The following is a 15,739-nucleotide window of genomic DNA, read 5'->3' on the forward strand; positions in this document are numbered from 1 at the left end:
GCGGGAGCTATTTCTATGATGTTTTAGAATCGGGAAGGCACTGCATAAACCAGTTTAACCGGCTTAGCATCAGAATGTGCCATCTCAACTTAACACACGAATACGCTGTAGGTAATGCTTATCCCCGCAGGGGTTCTGTAGAACCATTACGCTGCTAGCTGTAGTTGTGCGGAGATTTAAGCTACACGTGCAGCATTTCATGCTCTGTCTACTCTGCACAAGTGGATGCCGAAAATGCTTTTATAGGTCAGCGAGCTTTGAAGCGGGAGCTTAGTCGGCATCAGCGTTGTAGTCTCGCTGCTGGTAGGGATGGCGGCTGAGATCGCGTCTCGTGATCTACAAGGGCGCGCCAACTACTTAAGGCGGCGTCGGTATTTTCCTTGTCTTCGGGGCACATCACCTCTCTAACGGGTCTGTAAACATCCGCAACCACTAAATTAATAAGACTTACCAATTAGAACTGTTGAGAACGCTGCTTTAATAGCAATGATGCCCTCACTGTTGCTTGTCGTATAGCCCAAAGAAAACAACTAGCAGCACCTACAGCGACAAGCACCTGTGCAAGGTCTGCGACTTATCCAGCAAGTGTAAAAAAACTGATTTTCGTTCTGTTGCGTCAGTGTTGTACGTATCTCGTGGTTTTCTCTCTATCGTCATGAACTATACCGTTTAGCGGTTATTCCGCTTTTACTGAGGCTCCAGACTCACCGTGGCATCGATGCGCGGCGTCCACACGTTGAGGAAGAGGCAGTCCTCGGATCCCTCGAACTTCTTGGTCACCGGGTTAGCCTGCAGGCAGGGCGAACCGAAGTGCTCGGCGTGGCGGCCCTCTACGCACGATTGCGCACTGCTGGGCTGCGGCTTTCTCCACCGCCGCTCGCCTACTGGGGCCTCAGCGTAGCGCAGTGCCTGCAGCCAATCACAGGGAGACGCCACAAATGGGTCTGTCACCTGTAGACACCTTGGGCGGCTTTGGGTGTCCGCCGTATTGTTCCTTTTCGTGCAAAAGCAATACTTCAGTAGCTATCCTCAAAAAGCCGATGGGTCTCTTTGACCTTTTACCCTTGACCTATGAATTTTCCCGTGTAAACCGAAATGACATGGATCCATATTCAACATTCATCATCATCATCATCATCATCAGCCTGACTACACCCACTGCAGGGCAAAGGCCTCTCCCATGTCTCTCCAATTAACCCTGTCCTTTGCTAGTTGCCGCCACTGTATCCCCGCAAACTTCTTAATCTCATCCGCCCACCTAACTTTCTGCCGTCCCCTGCTACATTTGCTTTCTCTTGGAATCCACTCCGTTACCCGTAAGGACCAGCGGTTATCTTGCCTTCGCATTACATGCCCTGCCCAAGCCCACTTCTTCCTCTTGATTTCAACTAGGATGTCATTAACCCGCGTTTGTTCCCTCACCCACTCTGCCCTCTTCCGATCTCTTAACGTTACACCTATCAATTTCCTTTCCATAGCTCGCTGCGTTGTTCTTAACTTAAGCTGAACCCTCTTTGTTAGCCTCCACGTTTCTGCCCCATAGGTGAGTACCAGTATGATACAGCTGTTATATACTTTTCTCTTCAGGGATATTGGTAAGCTACCATTCATGATCTGAGAGAACCTGCCATACGCGCTCCACCCCATTCTTATTCTTCTAGTTATTTCCCTCTCATGATCTGGATCTGCGGTCACTACCTGCCCTAAGTAGACATATTCTCTTACTACTTCCAGCACCTCGCTACCAATTGCGAACTGCTGTTCCCTTGCAAGGCTATTGAACATTACTTTGGTTTTCTGCATGTTAATTCTTAGCCCCACCGTTCTACTCTGCCTGTCTAGCTGATTGATCATGCTTTGCAGTTCTTGTCCTGAGTGGCTTAGCAAGGTAATGTCATCAGCGAATCGCAAATTACTCAGGTATTCTCCATTAACTCTTATCCCCAACTCTTCCCATTCCAGTCCCCGGAATACCTCCTGTAAGCAGGCAGTGAAGAGCATTGGCGAGATCATGTCTCCCTGCCTGACACCTTTCCTTATTGGAATTTTATTGCTGACTTTATGGAGAACTATAGTAGCTGTGCAATCGTTATAAATATCTTCCAATATTTTCACATAGCACTCTTCCACACCCTGATTCCGCAATGCCTGCATGACAGCTCAGGTTTCCACTGAGTCGAACGCTTTCTCGTAATCAATGAAGGCTATATATAGGGGTTGGTTATATTCTGCCCTGCTTTCCGTTCTTCTAAATGTAACCTGGATACGGTGTGGTTAAGGGAAGGTCACTTGGCATGAAATTTTACAGAAATTGTCTTGAAGGACAATGTAAGGCAATGTATAGGCAAGAGTCAAGCGCATTTGAAGGACATATTCAGGCAACGTTTAGGCAATAGCCACGTTAACTGGAAACCAAGCGCTTTCGCACGTCATACTCGGTTTAATCCTGTTAAAACTCATTTTTACTTGCAGAAGAAATAAACGTAAACGATAGCGAGCCAATGACATAGATGGTTACTAACAGAATATTAGTTTGTTCATCTTATCAAATTAAGCGTTAACCTCCTCTCCCAGAATGGAAAAAAACGACTGTTACAGCCGCAGCAGGAGGCGAAATCCATCCGCGCTCACCTGACCGTTACCTTGACACACATTCACGAGCTGTGTCGTCTTCACGTGCGGCGCCCGCAATCCCCTGATCGAGGGTAGCACTTCCCCGTGGTCAGGTGACTACCCCATAAATGCGGACTGTGCCTCGCGTATCGTGCAGCCTTTGTTATTATCAGATGGTGCGCAAGATCTTGACGACACAGAATACTTGCAACATCTTTTCAGATGCTTTTTGCATGTCTGTGTAGGAGTTACTAGGAAAAGCGTGGTATCAGGCGTACGTTGTCTGGACTCCAGGACCGTACAGTGAATCAGAAATTAGATATTGAGTGAAAGTGGCGGACATTTGAAAATGCTGACAATGCCTAGGGTTGGTTCAGCTGTGTTTCGCCACTAGCGCAGCGTAGAGCGTAAGCGTAATCGATATTTTTGTTTGGCGTAAAAATTTTTCGGAGACGCGCGCAAAATTATAGAGAACAATTTAGCTCCGCCTTAATGGTGCGACGCGACAGCATACATTTGTTAATGATCATACATGCGGAATTATTCATTCTCGACTTCACATTCATAGAACCCTCGGAGTCCTCATAGCACTCCTGGCCCAATGGTGCAATGGTTAAGTGATGCGCCGCTGCCCTACGATGGCAGGTGCTGCCACCGGTGAGGCTTGTGCAATCCAGCTTACTTTTTCCGAGCTACCTCTCGTGACCAGCTAATAGCTTAACCGCCACCCTTCATGATGGTCAATTTGCTCACTCTATGGTAGGCAGGTTGTGATGACGCCACTAGGTCACGTGACCAAGTTTACCCACCTAGGTCTTCTACGGGGATTTTTCGCTCACACCGTCGAAGTCGACGATGCTGGATTTTCTGCAGAGCCGGAGCCTTAACACTGTCGCGTTAATACTGCTCCCGTATGTGATCGGCTGCATTCTGGGGGCATCGTAAGAGCAGTTATTTTCCAGGAAGTAACCAGCGCGTCCACAACTTAAGCTTCTGAAGAAGCATTAGGTGCACCCTTTGTGCAACATTAGAGTTAGTTGCAGGTTATGGCAGCAAATACTCCTATACCTCCATTCAGAAGCTGCTTCCCTATTTATGCCGGAAAAGATACCATTGTCACTTCACTCGTGGAAAAATGAGGGAGAGGAGGAAGAGCCACATTATTAAGGCGGAAGCCTTTAATGCCTCATCGTTGTAAGCAGGAGCTGTCGACAGAAATGTCACGCTTTTCAATTGGTCGAAACGGTCATGACGTCACAGTGCGCGAATTTCAAACGGGGCCAATTGTACTTTGGCTACTAACCATGCAACCAATTAAAGGGATCGTATAGTGATGCTCCAAGTAAGTTTGACTGAGTCTAATTAATTGCTTACTTAACCAATCAGTCTAATTAACCTTTCTAGTCAGACCAGATAAATAAATAAAACCGAGTAAGAAATCGGCCGAGGTTGGGAATCGAACCCCGGTTTCCGGAATGCGAGTCAAGCACACTACCACTCCGCCATGCCAGCTCGATGGTTTGGAATGTACAAAGGTGCGTCTAGTGAATACGGTGTCTTCGTTCACTCCCATCTTCCTCTCTTCCCGTTACGGCGAGGTTTAGGTGTCCACCGAGATATAAGAGACATACATTTCCTTTCCTCAAAAACCAATTTACCGACGAGCAAGGCGTATTTGTCTGCGTTTCAGATTGGTCCAAATTGTCGTGACATCACCACGCGCGAATTTTGACGGGTGTCTACGGAAATATGTGAGACAGTTAATGCGTAATTTCCTTTCCTCAAATACAATTTTCATTTTCTTCATTACGGCCCCTCTTTCTTCTTTCACTCAAACTTCCTCCCTTCCTGTACGGTGCGGCTCAGGTGTCCACCGAGAATTACAGCCCAACTTCCTTTCTGCAAAAAGCATTGCGTTCAAAGGGCAACGCATCGCGCCGAACGGGTGATGGCGTTCCTTGAACTCCGTGGCAGCGCTACAACACGCTGTCGCGTTCCACTCCTAAAGGCGAAGCTTGAGCGTCATTAAATGGCAGTTAATTAATACACAAACAAAATGTGCAGTGAACAATCGCGTAGCAGAATGCAGCACTCAGGCTTTCGCCTTTCACCCCTTTAGCCGCTAAAGTTCCTCGTAATTTTTGGTGAGTCACCGGTGTTCGGAAGCATCTGATATGGCATGCATTCTTTCCGGCGGAAATGTATGCCCAGCCACGCACTCGTAGAAAAAGCCTAATCGCAATCATCATAAATCCCAGTATCTAAAATTGTTTATAGTTCTTGGTTTATGAGGGTTTAACGTCCCAAAACGACTCAGGTTATGAGGGATGCCGTACTTAAGAGCTCCGGAAATTCCAACCACCTGGGGTTCTTGAACGTGCACTGACATCGCACAATACACGGACCATAGAATTTCGCTTCTATCAAATTTCGCCTCCATCGCAACGGCCGGTATCGAACCCGCGCCATTCGGACCAGCAGCCGAGGGCGGTAATCACTGAGCCACCACGGCGGCTTGCATCGAAAGTGTTTTCCAGTGCCAACAGGGTGGTTATTTTCATTGGTTATGCCGGTGTTCTCTGGTTTTTGTCAATGTTTCCTACAAAAACTTGGCACATATCAGCGGATGAGCATTTTAGTGTAGCGTTATGCGTAAGTAAGAGCCCATACAGAAACTTAATTGAAGTAAAACAGTATTTTGACCGAATAGAGCTTTTGAAGAACAAAAACGCGTTTTGTGGAAATTTTGTGTTTGTTATGTTTGTTTCAATAACAATACATTGGCTTATATCTCATGGTGAAACCGCTAGGCAAATAAGAGTGTGCAACCTGCTCTATCATTACAATGCAACCTCCACAGCTGATAACCACTCGGGGGATAAAAAAAAAACAGAAACATTTTTGTTCAATCGTTGTGTAGCAACGGACAGTCCTTGCATAGCCCACAATAGAAAGAAAGCGACGACCTAACCGCGCAGTCCTGAAACAACCGTGATACGTACGAGCCCGGAGGGCTCTCGTCGATTTAGGAAATTGCGTATTTCACAATCGCCGGAGCCGAGACACTATAAATCACGAGACCCTTACACACTGCAATTTTTCGGCCGAAGAGGAGGGGGGCGCCTCCGCTAATCAAATATTCTGGCATCGGAATATTGGGAATTTCGCGAACCATGCTCTGCATTTGCGGCTGCATTTCTGCCTGCCGTGAGAGCAGCCAGAAAATTGCTCTTCTATTTCGTTGTGTCCCACCTTTCGGCTATTGCTGGCGTATCTCCCCGCTTTCGCTTTACTCGAAACATTTAAGAGAGCGCATTCCTGCGACGTTTTTTCTGTTGCTTCGAAGTTTGAATATTGCCTAAATTTGCTCAAGAATAGGCACAAAAAGAAACGTCTGCACCGATTGCGCACGGCCGCAATCTCTTCGAGCATCGCAGAGAAAACATTCCGACACGATCCTGCGCCGCCGGTAGGGCGGCGTAAACAACTCCACACAAATAAGAACAGACAGTAAGGGGTTTGAAAATGGCGCGCAGAGCACCGCTGTTCCCTATCGAAACGCGACGAAATAGCATAAGCGAAGTCGACGGCAGCACAATGCGATTGGAAATTGCCTCCTGCCCTGAATCACGGAGGCGCTGCTTTTGTTTGGCCACAGGGCTGGCTGTGGCATTGTTTAGTTGGCGTTGTTCAGCAACTTTTCTCTTTTTTTTTTCTTATCGATTCTGTTTCACTTTAGAAATGCTGGTGTTAGTGCTTCTTGATTTGTGGAAAATGTTTTGTCTTTTTCGACCGCGAGATAGAAGGAAAATTTGAACTTTTAGGCGCTCGATTCTACCGACTGTTGGTACGAAAGGCTGTGCGCATTCGTACACGTTTATCGCTCGTCGACATTCTCCGCAAATCGCAGACTGCTCCGGCTGCATAAGAAATAATAGCATACGTTTTCTTCAGAAAGGAGTCGATTTTGTTTGTGTTGTTTGGTCAGGAAAACAGCTATGTGGCACACAAAAACTGGAACGTCCATTTTTTTCGCTCATGAGTGTTGATTCGGTGAGGGAGATCATGAGTGACTTGTCGAAAAAAAATAAAAAAATAGATCGTTCCAGAATAAAAGACAAATAAACAGACCATGTTCTCTAGTTCTAAATTCAAGCACATCTGCCCTAGCAGAAGTAAATGGAGCATTCGGCGCTGATGACAGAACCCACAACAATATTTACCGGCATGCACATACAGTACTTTCTAATTTGCATTAGGCCACGAATATAAGAAACACATACATCCTTATAAGATGTTCCTGTACATATGTAATAAGGGAGTAATTACTCATTGACATCCACCCAAGCGCAGCATTACGGCTACAATGGAAAGCTATACAGCCTTCTAGGAAACTTCGCACTTAAAGAAAAAAATTCGCTGGGGCTTAGATAAGGTTAAGCCTGGATATCTCGAAGCGAAAGGCTGCGCTGGCGCGGATTCGCCGCCAGGGGGCCACGCGGGTCGGACGCTCTACACATTGGCTCCGGCTAAATGTGTGTGTTTCCCCGAAATTTTCATCACAGTGGCCAACCAACTGTTTAAGTAAGTGCCAAACATCTCAAGGGATCTACGCAAGTCCAGGTGTGAGAGCCTGAACTCATCCTTTCCTGGATTTCGGCCCGGTTCTGTGCAGCTGCGGAACGCCACCTCGATAAGCCCGACGGCAGCCACACCAACGCGCCAAGCCGGCGAGCCCGGCCCCCCCATGGAGAACCAGGTGGAGGGACGCACCGTCCCAGAACACGAACTTAGTCCGGCGACTGGATCGCCGCGTTAGGCCGTTCTTAAAAGACTCGAGCAGAAAGGCAATCGATTGCAGCAGTCACCCATAAACCGCTTCAAATGCCTGGCACCGCCGGCAACGCTCACCCAAACGGTAGGAATGCCCAGCTCTCCGCCGCGACAAACAGCAGAGCCACGGCGTCATGCGCTTCTCCTGTGACGTCACGCGGTTGTTGCAGAGTCGCGGCAGCGGCGGCTCCGACCACCTGTGCCTCTACTGTGACGTCACGGTTGTCGCAGAGTCGCGGCAGCGGCAGCGGTGGCTCTTACCACCTGCGCCTCTCCTGTGACGTCACACAGTTCGCGCATGCGCACCTGTGGCTTTTTCTGACGACGGGGCCCACGCTAGCCTCTCGTGTTGACTAGCCTAGTGAAGCCTAGTGAAGCTTTTCTCTTCAAAATTCTGGTCTGGTATTCGAACCTGGGACCACCGCTTCGCTTTTCTTCTTTCCTTCCCACATTCTTTCCTTCGCGTACTTCTTACGCATATGTATAGGAAGTGTGTGAATATAAGGCAGGCTACCGCAGCTAGGAGAGCACCGGGTTAATTGGAAACATATGCGAGAAACCCTTGTCCTGCTGTGGGAGTAGTTAAGATGAATATTTTAATGATAAGAAAGACATGATGGCTGCAGTGAGCTCCGGTCACTTTCCTCAGCGCCTGTACTAACGTCAGCATGAACTCCAACACGAAATGGCTGCTCCAATGCGCCCGAATTGGATTCGATCGGGTCTAATGCCCAGGCTGATAAATATTTTTTTTTTTGGTAAAGCGAGTGAAAAGTAAGGTTATTCAAAGAAATATTTTGTTGCCTTGAGCAGAAGGAGCTTGTCTGGCAGCAAGCGGGGAAAAAATAAAATTAAAGTAATAAATCGATCTGTAAGCTTGGTAAAGTGAAAGGAACGGTACGTTGACATATATAGAGAAGCAAGCAGCAGTGCTCTTCTTGGCCTGTCTACGGCGCGGATCTCATAAGATGAATACGGATGGTTTTTATTTTCTTTTTTTCGCAATAGGTTTCCCCCAACTTTCCCTTACTTCGTGCTTAAATCTCCCTTCGAAGACCTCGTAGGCTCAGCGGGCTTCCAACCAGATATCTGAGCTCATTTTTCACGCCGACAGCGAGCATTCGCGGTGCCTCTTCCTTCGGTAAAGAGGGCATCGAAGACGGGCGGAGATGCGCGCGCATTCGAGCTCGATCCGTGTGTCCGGGCCCCGCCGAGCTTCCTTTCGCGCGGCGACAATATCCGCTTGGCCCTAATCCCCGCGCTGCCGCCGGCGTCTCAGCAATTTCCGGCTTACGAGGCATGCATTTGCGAATTACGCGCCGAGCGAGAGAAGGTCCGAAAGAAAGGGAAGGCAGGCGAACAAAAATAAAAAAGCGAGGACTAATGGTCCGTGAGCCGCGCTTTGAGCTGATCCTTCCGCCTGTGTAGCGCTTGCTGAAATGCGAGAGCCTGCGGATTTTATCTTTAATAAGCTTAAGTGATGGTAGTTTGGTGTAGTGTGTATTGTGAGTGCGCAGATAATGCTAGCAAAACAAAGCTAGCCTACGTTGCCACTCAGTAATATCCTCCTCTCGAAAAAAGGAATTAGTTTTGAGTTGAGCGCTAGCTGGGGGAATAAATTTCTTTGATTAATATTCGCCTTCACCATTATGCGATTGCACCGGTCATTTTGAGATAAAACAAAAGGTTAGTGGTGTTTTCGACGACACGGAGTGGAGGTTTGAACAGCAATTATTTGTTTCTACTCGCCATTAACATAGAGTATGAAGTTAGCACCTGATTCAGATCGTCCTTATTGGATTTATGCTTCTGCAAATTCTCGCTTCAGGACTTTTCTTTTCTCCTGCACTCTATTTTCTACCACCAGCATGTGCTCACAGCTGACAGGGATGTTATTTTCTAAACAACAGACTAAAAATTTCGTCAGTTTCGGCCGGCATGTCACGGACGGATGGCTGGGCAAAAAGACTTCATGCCGCAGACTGCGTCTCCGACAATCTTGCACTCACTGTAGGTCCTTATGAGCTACGTCTTGCAGAATATGGTGCATGCACAACCTTTTAGTGCAGTCCTTGGAAAGGGAAGACTGCGATCCTATTACTGCTTTCTCTATGCGTTGGACGATAAGGGGTTTTTTTAGGAAAAAAAAAAGCGGATTTCTAGCAGTCGCCAGAAGCGCTGCCAGACACCTGAAACTTGCCTCTCCATCACTCTGGTACCGATTGCGGTCACAATGTTGGTGATAAGCCTAACTATACAGATTTTATTGTGCTTGACTCTCAGTTGTGTTCCTAGTGCATTTAACATGCCTATATGTGCTCTTAGTAGTGCCAGTGCTTTTTGCAAAATAGCTTACTCCTGGCAACCGTGTAGGGTACCTTAAAGTTATCAAAGTCGTTTCTCTGGGACATTTCGGGTCGAATCAAGAAATGTTTGTGAGTTAAAGTTTCTGCAAAAAGGAAATAATTTCCATGCCCCAAGTTATGAAGTCCACAGAAATTCATCTACAAAGACCAAAAAATATTAATTACATGTTTTCAGGACGCAACCTTTATCTTTAAGCTATTCTCGGCGCTCCATTCGCGGACTCCAGGCAGCGCGAAGCACTTCTTCTTAGTTTTTTTGCTCTTACAGATTTTACCCACGCTTCTTTCTTTTCTCCCCCCCCCCCCCCTAACGAGGAGACGTCTTTGTTACTGATGACAAAACGGTCGAAACGTACCCGACATACAAAATTCATACACGCAAGCTAACACAAAGCTTACTCGAACATCCTTTCCTCCGAGGGGCCTCCTTATCGCGCACACATATATGTCCACAGAGCTTCTGGAGACAAATATCGGGTCTACTTCTTGTGTCTTTCTTTCCCGCGGTGCCCGTTCCTGACGCGGAACTTGAGAAGACACGCTCCGGCCACTCTCTCATCCGCTGAGCAAACAGTGCGGAAATAAGGAGAGCTCTCTTGTTTTTGCCGTCCGCTTCTGTAGGGACGAAAGCGCAAGGGACACGGACGGCAAGATTTGTCCTCCCTATTTTTCTTTTGCCTGTCTGCTTTTCCTCTGCCATCCCTGGCGAAGACAACTTTTCCCTGTCGCTGCAGGCGCGTACCCTGGCGAGAACTATATCCCCCTTTTTTCCCCTAGTAGGAATCGATAGTCCACGCGCTACGCAATTTGGAGAGCGCCTTCCCCTCCTGGAGTCCCCGTCCCTTGCGGACCTTGAACAAATTGGGAGACAGGGCAGCGGCGGGGACCGTTGCGCCGCCGCTCTTTTCAAAGGGATGCGAAGGGGATGTAGGGATAGTGCCCCATACGCACTGGAAGGAGGAAGGGAGACGACGAAGTCATTCCCCATCACCCACCGAAGGGGGAATAGGTGGAAGGGAGGGTTGGATTCCCCCGGGCCGCTTCCCGCGATGTTTGCTTTAGCCGCAGAGATTCACTACTGGTCTCCCGGCTGTCGTTCTTGCTTTTTCCCGCGGCGCTTGCTACGTCACGTGCTTCTGTCACTGCGCTGCCCCATGCGTTAGCCCTACTCGTTTTTCCAGCACGGTTGTCTGTAGGTTTATGTCGATTTTTTAGCTTTGTGGGGAAGTGGGAACAAATCAACAGCATCGTAATTGTGCTTTAAAATACGCTGTCTGTTCCGGTTATAAATTGCTCCTACTATGAGTTGTGCGCAGGATGTTTTGTTCGCTCTGCAGTTGTGATGCTAGATTTTGATTGAGAAAAGTTAAGAACTTGTGCTTTTGAATGACAGAATATTCATGGTGCATTTTGCTGTTGTGATTTTACGAGCGCAAGTGGCTTGATAAAGATATGATGTTCTGTGATCTCATCAAATTAAAGCAACGTTAGCTCTTCCCAACACATTTTTTTAGATGGCACTTACCATTTGCATGCATCCTTTTCAAAATGGCAACTGTAACAGTTTAAGTGCACTGATTATGGTGTGAATTGTACAAATGAAAGGGTTGGTGGTGCCAGCACTATAATAATTAGAGGCACGTGACAAAATAATGCACACGTGAGCGGCATATGTATATCTTTACTTCCTATAAAGCAATTGCTTTATAGGAAGTCTGAGAAAATTAAATAAGCACAGACGAATCCACCTTCACTCTGGCCTTTATCCAAAACAGCGGCGTCAAACAGACGAGCCATATGTAGCCCCAGTTCTCTCACCTTGAAAACAAAGGCTCCATCCTCAACGACTCCGGCCACCTCCCCGCAGCTTGGTGTCCTCGCCCTCACCACGTCTTCCAGTGACCTCCCGCCAGCTCCATTCGAAGACAACGCCGACGTGATCCCAGAGGTGTCACCCGTTGTTGCCGTGGATGCTCCCGTGCTGGAGCTAGCAGGCGTGCTCATTGTGGTTGCAATCACTCCTGCTGCCACGGTGACCAGCACGGTAAGCGTGACAAGCGTGGTTACGGCCGCGAGGACGCACATCTTGGGACTGCACTTCCCTTGCGACGACGATGCTCCAGAGGTAGACCAGTAGTGTCGGTGCGAGCGCTGCGTGTGGTCAACGAGGCGAGAGACGGGAACGGCCGACGAAGAAGGGGAAGAGCGGAGGTCTTGCTGAGTGTCTGTGTACCTCACGAGGTCGTCCTCGTCGTCCAAGTGGCTGTAAGGTCTGTGTGCGCCGCGCAGTAGGGACATGCTACACCATAGGCCGGCCGCCGCTCAAGAACCGCCCGTTACCACGGCGTTTCTGCAAGCCATGCCTGCCGGAACCCAGGGAATGTCGATCACGGGCTCCCTCTGTGTAAAAAGAAGAGCGTGCAGAGGACAGCACAGATGAGAGCAAGCTGACTCCACCAGTTTGACACTGCATAGTTTTCTCTGCATGGAAAACGAATAAAGGGACAACGGACAGTGGTGACTGCTTCTGTGCCTCGATGAAATAATTCAGCTAGAGTTTTAACAGAATACGTAGATTCCTCGGTTAATGCACTTTATGCTGTTTTTAAGCAGGATAATGCGTTTTGACCGAACGATTGAGCACCTGCGAATCATAATTCCTCATCCTCACATTTGTGCAATTGAGCACATGCGAAGCAATCGCAATGGGAGAAATTTGACTAATAATGCTTTCCTAAGATTCTCTAAAAAACGGCTTTGTTCAGAAAATGCGCTATCAATGTGGGGACAGAGGGGAAGTATTTACGAGACTGTAAACCAAGGCACTGAGAATTCCCGCAAGAAAATATGAGCGCAATAACAACTAAGTGAAACCGCCAGTGATCCACTGACCCCGTCTTACGATCTAGGCAATTGGCTTACTCTTTGCTATATCTGCTCAAAATCTCGCACATAAAAAGTGATCAGCGAAGTAGCTTCGCATAACGGAAGTCCACATAAACCGATCTCTTTGGTACTGTCTTTCGCGTTTTCTCCAGAAGCTCCTGGAACAGTTAAGTGTAAATTTGCTGAACAGGTCAATCAGACTGCGCAATTCATCCACGAAGCTTGATCATTTGGCTTATTGCACATTGAACACGCAGCCCTTCTTCTATCCCCATTGACAATGTGCTTTCAGCTCAGTGCTGCTAACCCTAGGGATTTTCCCCTAGATCTAGGGAATTTGGATGTAGTTTAGGGAAAAAAGGATTTTTTTTGTATAATCAAGGGAAATGTCATTTGCTCGGAGAGTTTTTTTCTCTATCTCTCAAATTTGGAAGACAGTAAGAGCTTTTCGTTATTTTTTCTCTACAACTGACGGAGGCCCCCACAACAATGCCGCGCGCTCGAGTAAAGCCTGTTTCACATGCAAGTGAAAACGCTTTGTTGCTGCAGCGCGAAAGCTTTTTAGAGCCATCGCGGCGGCTCCAGCAGTCAGAGCGGTGATGTTCCTACAATTAAAACAATTTCCACCGGGCTGCGCTGCTAAATTTTCAGTCGCTTGAATGCATATGAATCAGCCTTTACACGAACGTAGTCGGGCGTGTATGGTCCCTGACGTGGCCTGTGGCACCAGCTGCTATGATCTGGCCCCACCGCCTTCCCTCAACACGCACGCCCCTTTCTCACGCTGTATTGGGAGTTCGCTGCATGACGTGAAATTCCTATTTAGTAAGCATATCTGCATGTTTATTTTGATAATTAGGAAAGAACAATGGTGCCATTTCTTTGATAAGGGAGCACCGGGTTGGAAATCTTAGTTGGTCTAACTAGGGGAACAATTACCAGTTCACTCGCCGCGTTGGCTCGGTGGTTATGGCGCTCGACTGCTGACCCGAAAGACGGGGCTTCGATCCCTCCCTCGGCGGTCAGATTTCGATGGAGGAGAAATTATAGAGGCCCGTGCGCTGTGCGATGCGTGTGCACGTCAAAGAACTCTAGGGGGTCGAATTTTCTGGATCCCTTTACTACGGTATTCCTCATAGCCTGAGTCGCTTTGGGGCGTTAAACCCCAATAAACTAAACCAATCAAACTGTTACGTCATGCACCCTCTAGAGAAATCGCAGCAAATGAACAAGCAGCTTTTATGTCGCAGTTTCTGTTCACTCCTCAAGCGACCTCCAGGCCTTTTGTACGTGGTATCCTTCGGCTGAAGTCTAAACCGACTCAACATGAGAAAATAAATTCAGTTAATTCCACATGCTGATGCATGTTTACTAATATCTTGCGTACAGTGAAGAAAAAAAACATACACTATATAGAGCGTTTAATTTACAATTTCCAAAGAGCGCTACGGTTTATCTTGTAGCTTCATTTAGAAGTTCTTCATTTCAGATCCTTCATTTCAAATTTACAGCTAATTTGCTTACCAACGTCTGGTAACAGAGTAGCTGCATGATAAAACTTGCTACTGAACTACGCATAAATATACATTTTTTCACAATTGAACACTATTTTTGCTATCTAGGGAAATCTAGAGATACTTTTTTTGCAAATTTGGGGAGAAGCGGCGGTGGAAGTTGGCAGCACTGTTTCAGCTTGTATGGGCTTCCTTAGTATAACCTGTAAAGTTATTGAACTAGTAGCTTGTGAATTAGAATACTGTGGTGCTGGGCGAATTTATGCCAAATTTTCCACTTCTGTGTGTCTGGTGTGTATATCCCCGATATAGACACAGTCTGAAACTTGTAAAAACCGTTTCACTTCGTTGGATTTAAAAAGAAGCCAAAATATACAACGAAGCCTGAAAAAGCTAAGCATCACTTCAACGTCCGATCTCATTCCCGATAAAACTCGATGCAATTTACAAGCGGGACAACTCTGGACGTCATTTAAACCGCATGGCATGTTCTGTCATTTCGGTCAAGCTCCGAACCTGGCAAACTGCTCAGCTTTTCTTCTGCTCCCTCTCTAACGACAGCTAAAATGAAGTCTTTGCTCTGGCGCCGAAAGCTCATGCCGTGGAGTGAGTTAGAAGCATCAAAAGCCGACGAGTGATGCTTCGCAAGAAACCGGAACGCAAGGCACGGATGAGGAGAAAACACGTCTCTATAAAACCAGCGAGAGAAACTGCTGAAGTGGCTTTCTCACCGAGTCAGCGTTTCGAACGTGCCCAGGAAGCCGCCGAAACACCGCCGTCTCTGTTGCTGCTTTAATGATCCCGAGCGGTCACGTTCGTAGCGGCTTCACTCACCGTCTCTCGTTACTTGCTCGGACTGTTTTCGACTGAGGCCCTTTTTTCCGCTCCGAATTTTTCGCTTATGTTTCTGCTTTGCGCCTTGAGCAGTTTTTTTTTTTTGCAAACTACGTTTAGGATTCTTGTCTGACTCAAGAGACGTCTGAAACATAAACACGTTAGTTTTTTTTCTTTCCTATCCATCTCTCTAGAAGAGTAATTCAAAGGCGACTCGGCGAAAGGCGGAAAGAAAGGGGTTGGGTGCACCGATGGATCTAAGCGCCATTGTAATTCTGATTTCCAGCTTCCGCTTTAAGGCCGGCAAGGGAAGTACAATAAAGGACTCACTGTCGCAAACAAAAGGGAATATAAAGAAAGCGGAGCAAGTGTGAAAGAGGAGGTGAGCCGCGGAGTAGACAGGAAAGAGAGAGAGCGGCGGCGCAGGGTTGTCGCAACTCCCGGAGGTAGAGCCGTGGCTACTGTGGAGCTCCTAGTCCGCAAAGCCCGTCAAAGAGGAAAAGAAAGGGTGCTGGCGTCCGCCTGGCATCACCTCATTCTTTACCGCTCCTCACATAGGCTGCGGCTCGAAACGCGGGTGCAGCGGCTCACTTAGTGCCCCGGTGCGGCATGCGGAATGAGGCTTGCCTAGAGTGAGGAGCACCTTTTACTTCGCTTCTGCCTCCAGACTTCTACATTCTTTCATTTCTTCGA

General features: G+C 47.6%; 1 protein-coding gene across 1 annotated transcript in view; it reads right to left on the reverse strand.

Annotated features, from left to right (window-relative positions):
• The window catches only part of LOC149371485 (uncharacterized), a 56,534-nt gene that overhangs the window by 21,148 nt on the left and 19,647 nt on the right, over positions 1-15,739 (reverse strand). Inside the window, exons 2-3 of the mRNA XM_089565719.1 lie at positions 11,631-12,212; positions 709-909 (exon numbers count right to left, since the gene is read on the reverse strand). Coding sequence (XP_089421845.1) covers positions 709-909; positions 11,631-12,110 — 681 coding nt within the window. The 5' untranslated portion in view covers positions 12,111-12,212. The remainder of the gene's footprint in view (positions 1-708; positions 910-11,630; positions 12,213-15,739) is intronic.

Source organism: Amblyomma mixtum, chromosome 1 (assembly GCF_055824585.1).
Source record: "Amblyomma mixtum isolate Tamu chromosome 1, ASM5582458v1, whole genome shotgun sequence".
Classification (NCBI taxonomy): Eukaryota; Metazoa; Arthropoda; class Arachnida; order Ixodida; family Ixodidae; genus Amblyomma; species Amblyomma mixtum.